At 53.9% G+C, this 11,265-nt stretch overlaps 1 protein-coding gene across 1 annotated transcript; it reads right to left on the bottom strand.

Moving 5' to 3' along the window:
* Positions 1-2,615: 2,615 nt before the first annotated feature.
* On the bottom strand, positions 2,616-10,989 carry LOC131212341 (aldehyde dehydrogenase 1A1-like). The gene is made up of 4 exons (XM_058206166.1): positions 10,615-10,989; positions 3,446-4,226; positions 2,868-3,375; positions 2,616-2,794 (listed from the first exon to the last, which is right to left on the bottom strand). Exons 1-4 carry the CDS (start codon positions 10,648-10,650, stop codon positions 2,650-2,652), a joined length of 1,470 nt encoding a protein of 489 aa, XP_058062149.1. The 5' UTR covers positions 10,651-10,989; the 3' UTR covers positions 2,616-2,649.
* Between the last annotated feature and the right edge of the window lie 276 nt (positions 10,990-11,265).

Raw genomic sequence — 11,265 nt, 5'->3', positions numbered from 1 at the left:
CCCCGGCGATAGACCCGGCGGCGGCGAGTGACAGAAGAAGCAAAAAAAAGAGAGCTCCAAACGGAAGTTATGATGCCGGACAATTATGCAATGGGAGGCCAGAGCGCACATCGCCGCGGTGGAGGCTGCGAATTGGAGGTGACTCGAAATTATGCGGCTCTGCTGGTCGGCTGCCTGCTCGCGCTCCGTCAGCGACTCCGGTCATTTCGACTCCGTTTGGAATTTCATGTCAGCGCCGGTTCAGCTCGTAAACGATTTGACTCCAGTTTCGCCCTAACTTTCCTTCCTTCGGGTGAGACAGCATGTGAGAGAGAGAAAGAGAGCGAGTGAGAAATGCAGATCGCTTACGATCGACAAGATGGGCGACGGTGACGCAACCCGGACCTGAGACGATTAAATCACCCCCAGGGGGGGCCCTACACACACGCGGGGACTATTGGCTATTGGTTCCTTAACCTTTTGTTACGATGCGCTCGAAACGGGTAATTTCAATGTCACCGATCGCCACCGGACATGATCGTGTTGAGATCATAATCTCAGGGCCCGCGGCGATCGCAAGTGCCTCACATTATCGGAGATCGGAGCGGTTCATTAACACCTTCTGCGCGGTACCAGAGAGCGGTCATAAATCCGTCCAATCGTTTCACTCACCAAAAGGAAGGGCCCCCAGACATCACGGAGATACCACGAGATACGCGTAATAAGACGGTTCTGGAAAGCTCTCAGAGGCTCCATAGGGATCGTTCTGACACCCCGAGGGGCACCGAGGTGATGAACTCCAGCTGAACTCCTATCGACACCTATCGGAGACCTCGCCGTCACTCGGCTACCTCTAACTCTCCCCAGTGGGGTGTTGCGTAACCGGTACTGGCCCCGCGAGTACCGGGCCCGGTGGCCCGGTTTCAAACAGGATTGCAATAAAATGTCGGCCCTGGATGGAATTCCATCGACGACGGCGGAACGGTGTCTTCATTATCGAGAGCCGTTCGCGGCGACGATTGTAGGTATCCGGGGCTGATAGTTGATGACGGCGGCACTTCCGGAACCAGACCCGCCGGCTCCGGATCTAATCTGTGTTATTAGATTTGTGCGTTATTAAATTAAGATGCAAATGTTTCTCCATTTCCGCAACTCCGGCGCGGACAGTAAAACGATCGCGAGGAACGTCACCCCCGGTGCGTTTCCGCGTCCAGATCGTATCGACTGCAATTAAGACGATCCAGACACCTGCACCGGGGCCTCTGTGTGCGCACTTGCGCCTATTTGTTCACCGCGCTTGCAGTGGTTGCTTACCGCGGGCTGTTTACTTTGACGATGAAGTGCCATAAATCGGACCGGACCTGTCTCGGCCGGATCCTTGCAAACAACAATGTGCCGGCGAGCCAACGAGATCCATTTCTGCGTCTGCGTTCTCGTTTCGAGTGGCCAGGGCCACTTCTGTGGTGGGCAAATTAATGCCAAGCCCAAGATCCCGCGACGCGACCCCAAACAACGCGGAAACGTCCGACGCCTGGACGTGTGAAAATGATGAAGGAGCGCACGACGGTTCACCAAAGTCTGGGCGTCGGAAAAGGTCACGCCGCTTCGGTGTGCTGTCCGGTGGAGGTGTTGTTTGTCGAGCACTTCTTCCCGATCAGGCCGGTGCGTTCTGGCCGCATGGGAAACATGGGGCGCCCGCTGTTCAAGCATTGCTGCATTGCAAAATGAACGAAGGCGCCCAAGTTGTTATTGATACCTGTCCGTACGGTTGGACACGGTACGGACACCGTAACTGATGCGTCCCGGCGCAGTCGAAAGCCTGGCCCCCCCTTGGCGTTAGCACAATGGTGTGCAATATTCCTTAATCCGCAACAATCCGAGACGACAACGCGGTGCAACGCGGGATCAGATTCTCGCCCCGGTACCGAATGTATCACTTCCGCTCGCCCACCCCTCGCACTGGCTGTGACCTCTCACTGTGAGCGCACCGGTCTCTTAACGGGTTTTCCGCGACGCGACCATCAATACTTCAATCGCATCGAGTCGCTCGCAGGCGGTGCCAACAACGGTTAATGAGGAATACCCAAGGGCCCGTGGCCCGACCCCGCTGTGCCGTATCCTGACTTATCGGGCGCGATTTAGCTTCCTTCCTTCGACCCAATCTGCTTCAGGTCAGACGAGACCTGAGCCGAGAGTAACGGTTGTTTCTGCGTGATCGTGTTTTCCCGACATTTTTCGACCGATCACCTCAATTAATCGTCTGTTTATTTTAATCCCCGCACGACGAAGGGGGGGAGGGTCGACGGGTGGCCGGCCGGGTGAAGACGATCATCGAACTGGGACTGTTGAAAGAATAATCGATTTTCGGGACGCAAATTCGGAACGGTACGGTATGCAAAACCGAACCCCATTGCGAAACTCGTGCCGCGAAAGGACTTTCTTATTAATTACTTTCTCTTACACGCCGGGTCACCGGGGCAGTCTGGAGCCGGATCCCGTGACAGCGAAGGGTTGTCACGATCATCCCGGCACACATCCAATCGATATGGTGGATCGAACGGGCACGACCCCGGCACGTTCCTCGACGTGGTTTCCGTGGCCGTTTTGAAAGTGAGTTTTCGCTTTTCTTTCGGGAACTTTATTTTGTGAATCGCATTCCGGCTTCCGGCTTCACACCTTCGTCGGCAGCTTGATCGTGACGGACTTCGTTTCGAGGTACAGCTCGATGCCGCTGTAGCCGAGCTCGCGGCCACTGCCGGACTGCTTGTACCCGCCGAAGGGCGTCGTCGGCACCACGTAGTCGTAGCAGTTGACCCTGAAAGCGTGCGTAGGGAAACGTTAGTGACCGGCACATTGCGGGACCTTCCTCTGCTGGCCACCTGACTCACCAGACGGATCCGGCCTCGACGGCGTTCGTGAAGGCGATGGCGGTGTTGAGGTTCTGCGTGACGACACCGGCCGCCAGCCCGTACTCGGTGGCGTTGGCCCGCTCGATGGCCTCGTCGAGGGTCTTGAACTTCAGGATGCTCTGGACCGGGCCGAAGATCTCCTCGCGCGCGATCCGCATCTCGTCGGTCACGCCCGCGAACACGGTCGGCTCGACGAAGTACCCGACGGTGCCGACCCGCTTGCCGCCGGTCTGCAGCCGGGCGCCCTCCTTCTCGCCCGACTCGATGTACTCGAGCACCTTCCGGAGCTGCTCCTCGTCCACCTGCGGGCCCTGCTGGACGCCCTCCTGGAACGCGTCGCCCACCTTGCGCCGGCGTGCCATCTCCGCGGCCTTCGCCACGAACGCGTCGTAGATGCCCTCCTGGACGAACGTGCGGCTTCCGGCGCAGCAGTTCTGGCCGTGGTTGGCGAAGATCGCGTTGTGGGCGATCTCGACCGCTTCGTCCACTTTGGCAACAGACAGACAACGGGACGGTCAAGTATTGGCGGGTCAAGAGGGCTCTTGGGGTACACTTACGGTTAGCGTCATCGAAGATGACCAGCGGACTCTTGCCGCCGAGCTCGAGGGACACCTTCTTGAGGTTCGATGTCGAGGCGCCCTGCAGGATGAGGCGCCCGGTTTCGACCGACCCGGTGAACGCGACCTTCCGGACGTCCGGGTGGGCGACGATGGCCGCCCCAACCGTCGGCCCGAACCCGTTCACCACGTTGATCACACCGTCCGGGAAGCCGGCTTCCTTCGAGAGGGCGGCCATGTAGAGGGCGCTGAGCGGCGTCTGCTCGGCCGGCTTCAGGACCAGCGTGCAGCCGGCCGCCAGGGCCGGTGCCCACTTCCAGGTCAGCATCAGGACCGGGTAGTTCCAGGGGATGATCTGGCCGACGACACCGACCGGCTCCTTCCGGACGTACGTCAGCACCGGCCCGTCCGATGGCACCGTGCTGCCGTGGATCTTATCCGCCCACCCGGCGTAGTACCGAAACGTGTCGATGGCGCACCCGATGTCGAACACCGAGTCCCCGAACGTCTTGCCATTGTCGAGCGACTCCAGGTTGGCGAGCGTATCCGTGTCGCGCTGCATCAGATCCGCGAGCCGGTTCAGCAGTCGGCCCCGTCCGGACGCATCCATCTGCCGCCAGGGGGCGCTCCGTGCGAAGGCGGCCTTCGCGGCCCGCACCGCCACCTCGACATCGTCCTTGTCACCCTCGGCGACCCGCACGATCGGCTGGCCGGTGGCCGGGTTGAGTGTCGCGAACGTTTTGCCACCCTTCGCCTCCACGAACTGATTGTTGATGAAGAGCTACGGGAAGGGGGGGCGGGGCGGGAACAACAAACAACGGGGACAATGAGTGGGGACCGCCTGGGCCGAATTTCGTCTGCGTGTGTGTGTGTGTGCTCATTATGAACTACATGATTTATGCTGACCGAACGGCCACCGAGCCCCGCTACCGACGATTATAATAAAAATTATGAAATTAAGTTATTAATTCGCGAGATTTATGAGGCGGAAAGACCGCAGAGTGTTGCGGAGAGTGGCAACGAAAACTGGGCGGGCGACAGTTTTTGGCTTACGCCCCGCGCTGTCCCCGCCCGAGCCCAGTTCCGGCGGCAGGATCGGCCGCCACGCTTCGTTAGGTAAGGACGGGGAGAGCCTTGCATGCCACATTTGCTACGCTTCGGAGGGTGGAGGGTGTCTGGCGGGGGGCGCGGGAACCTTAAGGCATCGGCCGGCCCCCCTGGACAACATTGTCTGGACCGGGGATTTCGCTCGATCGTTTTCGTTTATTTTGGGACGCAGCCCAAGACGCCCGGTGGCTGCGGTGGTCCCTGTTTTGGGTGACATTTTGCAACGGCCCTTCGTGTTCTGCGCCGAGGCGGCCGGCCGGGGGTTGAAGGCGGCGGCGGCGGTGACGATGCATGTTATAGTTAATTGCTTTGGCACAGTATGCCATTTTTCTCCCTCACCGTGCACCGTCGGAGGTCGGGTCCGGGCCCGGGCCGTTCCCCAAAAAAGGGAAAACTTGCGGATCTCCGCGGAAGGCTCGCGCGTGGTGATGTAACGCGGTCGGCGTGCTGCGGTTTCCCGGGGGCCCGCTGATGGATGAGGATGTGGGATGCAAATTGGGTCAGCGACGTCGGGGCGGTGGCGGTCCGGGTCCAGTGAACCGGAAACCGCGACTGCAACCGAACCGAATCGACGATAGATCGTCGGAGCGGCCCTTGGTGCCTCGTTATTTTCGGCTCCGCTTCCAGAACATTATCACCAATTGAAAATGACTGATTGAAGTACTGCATTTTCCATTCGATTGAACCACCGATCGGATCGGTGATTTACGACTTTGGTTAGCTAATTACCGGACGTGCCAGTGCTGCCGGGCTTTTGATCCCCCCCATCCGGTAGTGGTTTAGAAAATCATACATTACAGCCAAATTAAAATCAATTTCATCGCAGCGTTTTGATGAAGAGTTTATTTCCTATCAACGCTCGTTACCTATCATCCAATCCTATTTCCCAATCTCTCTAATGAAAATAATTCGATTGATGTTCAATCAAATTACCGGAAATTGGATTTTCCAATCGCTAGGTTTTTACTACAGGAAAACGGAGCAATGAGCAAAAACATTAACCAAATATTGGATGTCAAACGGTGAAGCATAACATTAATATTCTATACCCAAAGGAGGTTCTCAATAGCGTAGGGTCAAAATTAAATAATTAATCAAATGAAAATAATCAAATAGTGTGAATTCCGGTTCATGTAGACCATTCTTGATCAATAACACGAACGATGGACATCAACATTATCAAAGCCAGGCCAGAAGTAGAGAATTCCAAAGTCTCTTTTAATGATAAAAAATCTCTTTAAAAAGATGCGTTTATTACCGACACCGAGCGACACTGCGAACTGGGCGCACCCTTTGTTCCTTTGGTCTGTTACTGGACTCTGCAATTCTGACGTACAATGCTGATAGATGATACAATGATACAATGATAGATACAATGATAGGCACAGGATGCGGGACACAGCGTAAAGGAATATAATAGGCTCGAAAAATTAGATAATCGAATTCACAAGAAAAGGAAGCGGTTGAAGGAACAAGGAATACGTGAACTCGAGGAAAACAGAGTTCGATGCGGACCCACAAGACAGAACATCGGAACAATTTCATACCTAAGGTCACCGTGCTGCCGTGACAAGATTGGAAATCTGAGTCTGAAGTCCTCTTGCGGGGAGGCCAACATTTTGATGAACTAATGAACGACCAATGTACCGAGCAGCCAGACGTTCTACTGACGGATACAACTCTTCTTCGATCTACAAATCGAGCATCGTAGCATCTATCTTCCTTTGCACCAGGCACCGGCGGGATTGCAGCAGAGCTCATAAAAAATGGAGGAGAGAGAGTCGAACCCGAGATTCATCAAATCGTAGCGAATCTATGCCTTGTTTAACGGTGCTAAATAATTATCAGGAGGATCTCAAAGGGGAAAATCGACCACTGGCGTTACAAGTCGTAACAAGTGTTACAAGACTTGTTAGAAAGACCTTGCTCAACGTCACAAGACAGGTGAAGGTACCATATACTTCAAGTCCCACCAGATCGAAGTCGAACCAGCTGCGGATTGGTCGGTCTGCAGATAAACGAAAGCTATACCAAATTCATGGTCGCAGCACCGTCAACAGCTCTACCAACAATAACGGAGAGCATACATAGGAGCTAGAAATGGTCGCTCGAAATTTTGTCTCGAGCTTTACCTACCTAGGGTCCAAAGTATGACCTATTAACTAAAAAGATTCGCGCTGGGTGCTAGAACCCAATTAGCTGCAACAGGGAGTCGAAGACGAATGCGCTTAACCGCAGGCGCTGGAGGAAGTCGGAAGGAAGGCTGGAGGACCGCTCGACGGTTGTAGCCGAATAAGTAAGTAATATCAATAGCTAAAGTTTAGTTATGAACGCTTAAGGATTGCGAGTAAAAGTATGACCAATTCGACACTAGCAAAAATATCGAAAATTTCCAATAAAAGTTGGCAAAACTAAAATTCCGTTAAGAAACACTTTTCGTACGAAAAGGTTGCAAAATTTACCGTAAACTTTCACACATGATACGCAGCATACTGGTTTAATCGAGGAATATAAGAAACAGATGAAATCCAGCGCAGCATCAGCAGAAATGGCCTTCGCCGACCAGCATCTCCGTTTACGGCTGGGCGAAACCGGAACATCGGCGTCAGGAGGTCACCAGGCCACGACACGACTGCTGCTAACGTGTCGGCAGCAGAAATTAGTGTTTCGGACATAATTTCTTAATTTTCCACGCTTGTCGGCCGCCTTGAAGCATTCCCAACTGGCCCATCCGTGGCGCGTCTGCGCCATCGCACCATTAAACGGAGGCCCCCGGTCTGCCTTAATTGTCCGGCCACGGCGCGGTCACGAGATAATAATAATTAATTTTTTGACTGGTGGCTCTTCGCGCAGCCGCCACCACCCTTGGACACTGGCAGGATAACGCGTTTGTGCGCAGTCCAGAGGCACGTCTTCACTTCGCAGCACACGCGCTCGTGGCGAATCGCGGATTCCAGCCGTTTTGGGCCACACGCGCGGAATTCGGTCGCCAGCGAAACGCAACGCAACATTCCTGAACCTCGAAGAGTGCGTGCGGAACGCTCGGCAAACGGAAGGACGAAGAAAAGACAAATCACATCACCGGCCGGCCCCAGAGATCGTCAGCCGGGGTCGTTTAGTTGGACGGATGATTAAGAAAAAACCCGAGGACCCACCAGCCAACCAGAAGGGGACCGGGACACGGGAACCGAGGGCGAGTTCCGGGTAAAGAAAGCAGCGAAGATAAACGACTTAAGTAATGCGATACGATATAAGGCGATAGCGATGCGTGCCAATGTTAAACTTACGACCGTGTGCGCGGCGCTGATTTGCGATGCGTGACTACGGACGCGACGCGCCCAACACGCGAACCTCTCGGGGGGAGGCCTGGCATTCCCGGGGGTGCGTGTGAGGGGCCCCGTTTTTGTCTTCCCCGACCGACAGACCGACCGACCGAACGGCCGATCGATCGTCGCCCTGTCTCGAAAGGGGAGGACATTAAATTTTAAATGGTTTATGCGTTCCGGTTCCGTCGTCGGCTAGGAACATGGGCTTAAATTTGGTGGGTTTCGTGAGTCGCGCCGCCCGGGCAGCATCAGTATTCGGTGTTGAAAATTTAAACGGTGCTCAACCGCTCGTTCCGAGAGGATCGATGGTGGGGCTGGCTCGAAATGACCTATCGACAACTAGTTCGGTTACGTTTTTGGCTGGCACTAGAAGAGAAGCTTCGCCCACATATCGCCAGGCATCGTGGCGTAGATCAGCAACAGCAGTAATTTATAGGTCACGCCTAAATAGGACCTAATCGAATGCTAAAGCCTATTTATCATATTACAGGGTTTTCCTTTGGTCGGATCCAACTGCAAAAATATGAAACCTTTGCGCTAAAAGTTTGACCCGTTTTCTGCTGCGGAAGAATTGATTGAAGAATTGTCAAAATGCTACGAAGAAATGTCGAAACATATCAAAAAGTTGTCACCCGAACTCATATCTTTTGACAAGAGATTTAAGTTTTGCCCGTATTTGTGTCAAGCGTATCGATGCTTAAACAGAGGATTCTATGCAAAGAGATTTCTATGCAAAGAGGATTTTTGGTTAATGTTAATCCTCTAGTCCCTGGCGCGAACCCATTGAACATTGGTCCAGATTGTTTGACATATTGCACCGCTCAACGGTGGCTTCGAGGGCACCCGAAAAGGGCCCCGATATTTCCGTATGCCCTTTTCTGCGGTCCAACATTAGTGCTGCAGCCGCAGACGGATCTCGCAGTCCGAGACAAAAGATGGCATAAGAACATAACCACCGTTGCATAAGTCGTCGGCGCTGTGCGGGGTTGTTTTGTGTTCGAACCCGCCAGCCGAGAGTAATTATTCGGAACGGGCGAAAAAGGGCGCACAGACAGTGGGCTGAGCGCCGGGAACAAAGCAAAGTTCGTGGCTGAAGCCGCTCTGTCTCTGTGCCGAATACGCCGACGATGGAAACAAATGGATCATCGCGACCGGGCTGCTGGGAAGTTCACCGAAGGGGCAGACAAATCGATTGCACCTCCAAAGTTCACGGCATCGCGAACGTGCCGGGAACGGGAATGAAGACATTTACAAGTTTTGACAAATTTCGCTTTTCGACTTCCCATTGACACGCGAACAAAACGCGGGAAGATTGCGCTTCAGATTGCATAATGCGGCAGCAAAAGCAACAGTGGGTACAGCGCAAAAACAACGCGTTGATTATGTTGCCAGGCCCCTCGTATTTTCAGGCTGCCCACCTTAGGGCGCGGCTTCCATACTGATACTTAGTACGCATTATCTTAATTTGTCTTGAATCGCTCTGCAGATGATAGTGGTTATCGCCCGTCAATGGACGATAATAATTGACCTCAGTAAAAAAACATCGACGAATCGGTCCGATGCTAGTTGCCAACGCAGGTCCCCAAATCAACGGCGTGCTCGTGAAAGTTTGTCAAAGTTGCGGACGAACCCGCCCGGTGACAGATTTGCTATCTAATCGGCGGCGCGATCGTCGACGACAAATCTGACAGCGTATGGGGGTTTAGGCCGCGCGGACCGGTGCCACAAAACCGGGAACGGGAGTACCGAAAACCCCAGCATAAGGCGCAAACCCGCAGCACGGCTGTCAAATGTTGGCGGTGCGAAAAAAAGGGAAAGCTGTCCATTTACGTCACACGTCGAAGGGGGGCCGAAGAGGAAGCACCCGGTTCATTCAAAAGTGAACCGCCGAAAAGCGCGATTGGCCACCAATCGCACGGTGGGGAGAGAAATCGCGAGCAGAGCAACCGAGGGTTCCGAAAACCGCTTCGATCGGTCGGCGGACGGGTCGGGAGGTTTTGCATACTCCCAACCGCGCGCTGTAACTGATCCGATCCCCGCCGGGGCCGGACAGGATGTGTGGAATGGCCCAGGTTGGGTTCGCCGTGGTGCTGATCGGTGATCGTCAATCAGATCGGCGGAGGGCAGCCAGAGATTAGCGGACGGCCTGGACTCGCGGCAATTAGACGCAACCCATCCCCGGGGCCGTTCCAGAGTTTTATGTTCAAACGGCGCCAGCCACTTGATTGGCAGGTAGGTCGTGCAGTAAAACTACGGGGCGAACGGAGCGGGATTTGTCTGGAACGGGCAGTGGGAGATAATCCGGGATCTCGTTTGGAACTGGGTCAATGGGGTGAGTCTTAAACTTCAATTAGGTTTGACCGGAAAAATGACATTAAATATTGATAGATTTATGCTCACCACAGCATAAAACCGTTTCGGGATCGTTTCGGGATCGAACGGTTTCGAGGCCTCACTGGGACCATAAAATGTTCCTTGGGCCGTTTTTAAACTCAGCTTAAGACGAAATTCGCATAAAACTGCCGCAATTTCAGTTATCCAGATAAAAGAAACATCGGCACAACTATTCCAAGAACCTTTTGCTCCTCCGATTAGTCGGTGTTGAGTGCGTCCTTCAGCGGTTCTTCAAATACAGTATGTTTTCTGCCACTGGAGGTCGCTGGTTCTCAGAACACGGTTCACGGCACTAAAAATAAGCACTCCACCCGATTTGCCCACCGTTGTTGCCATACTCACTTTGGTGTACTTGATTTCTTGGTTGGGATTCGCCATCTTGCCGCGGAAAGAAGCCACTGAACACTGAAACCGGTGCTGCTCGCTAGAACTTTGTCGCCAGACTAAGCAGCGGCCTGGGGATGCGTAGAGTGCAACGCACCCGTTCCGCCGACTTGTTGATGTTAAATATGGCCTTCAAGGCCAAACGTTGGTCACTACGACTAAGGCGAACCGGCGGCTCCGATAGTGGCGTCGCACTACCACAGCCGGCTTTGGTTCAGTGGAGTTGTTGACGCCGACTGTGTTTACATTCTAACGCTCCCCGCTAATCGCCGGGCATGCCAAACACACACCCATACACGCACCGACACCGGTCGATTAGATGGGAATGTCGACAGCTTCCAGCTTTTTTTACGGTGGCCGCAATACGAGATGCGTGCAGAGTTCGCTATTGCATTCGGTCGCTTCGAGGCTGCACTGGCTAATTGATATTCCGTATGTTTGTTCCGTAGGTTAGTTATTCCGCACAAGCAATCCTTCGCAAAATGGAAACCGAAACGAGGGTTCTTTGTAGAAACGCAAAACGTGGGAGCCTGATTTACGAGCGGTTGTTCGCGGCACGGCAGCTCTAGAACGGACTTCTAAACGAAACAGAGCGTAAATGTCTCCTTG

The sequence above is a fragment of the Anopheles bellator genome, chromosome 2 (assembly GCF_943735745.2).
Source record: "Anopheles bellator chromosome 2, idAnoBellAS_SP24_06.2, whole genome shotgun sequence".
NCBI lineage: Eukaryota > Metazoa > Arthropoda > Insecta > Diptera > Culicidae > Anopheles > Anopheles bellator.
This window is presented reverse-complemented; position numbering and strand designations above follow the sequence as displayed.

Coding starts and splice junctions, on each gene's coding strand:
- LOC131212341 (XM_058206166.1), bottom strand. CDS start 10,650: ATGGCGAATCCCAACCAAGAAATCAAGTACACCAAA. Junction 4,227..10,614: donor AAGAAATCAAGTACACCAAA/GTGAGTATGGCA, acceptor CCCTTCCCGTAG/CTCTTCATCAACAATCAGTT. Junction 3,376..3,445: donor CATCTTCGATGACGCTAACC/GTAAGTGTACCC, acceptor CTGTTGCCAAAG/TGGACGAAGCGGTCGAGATC.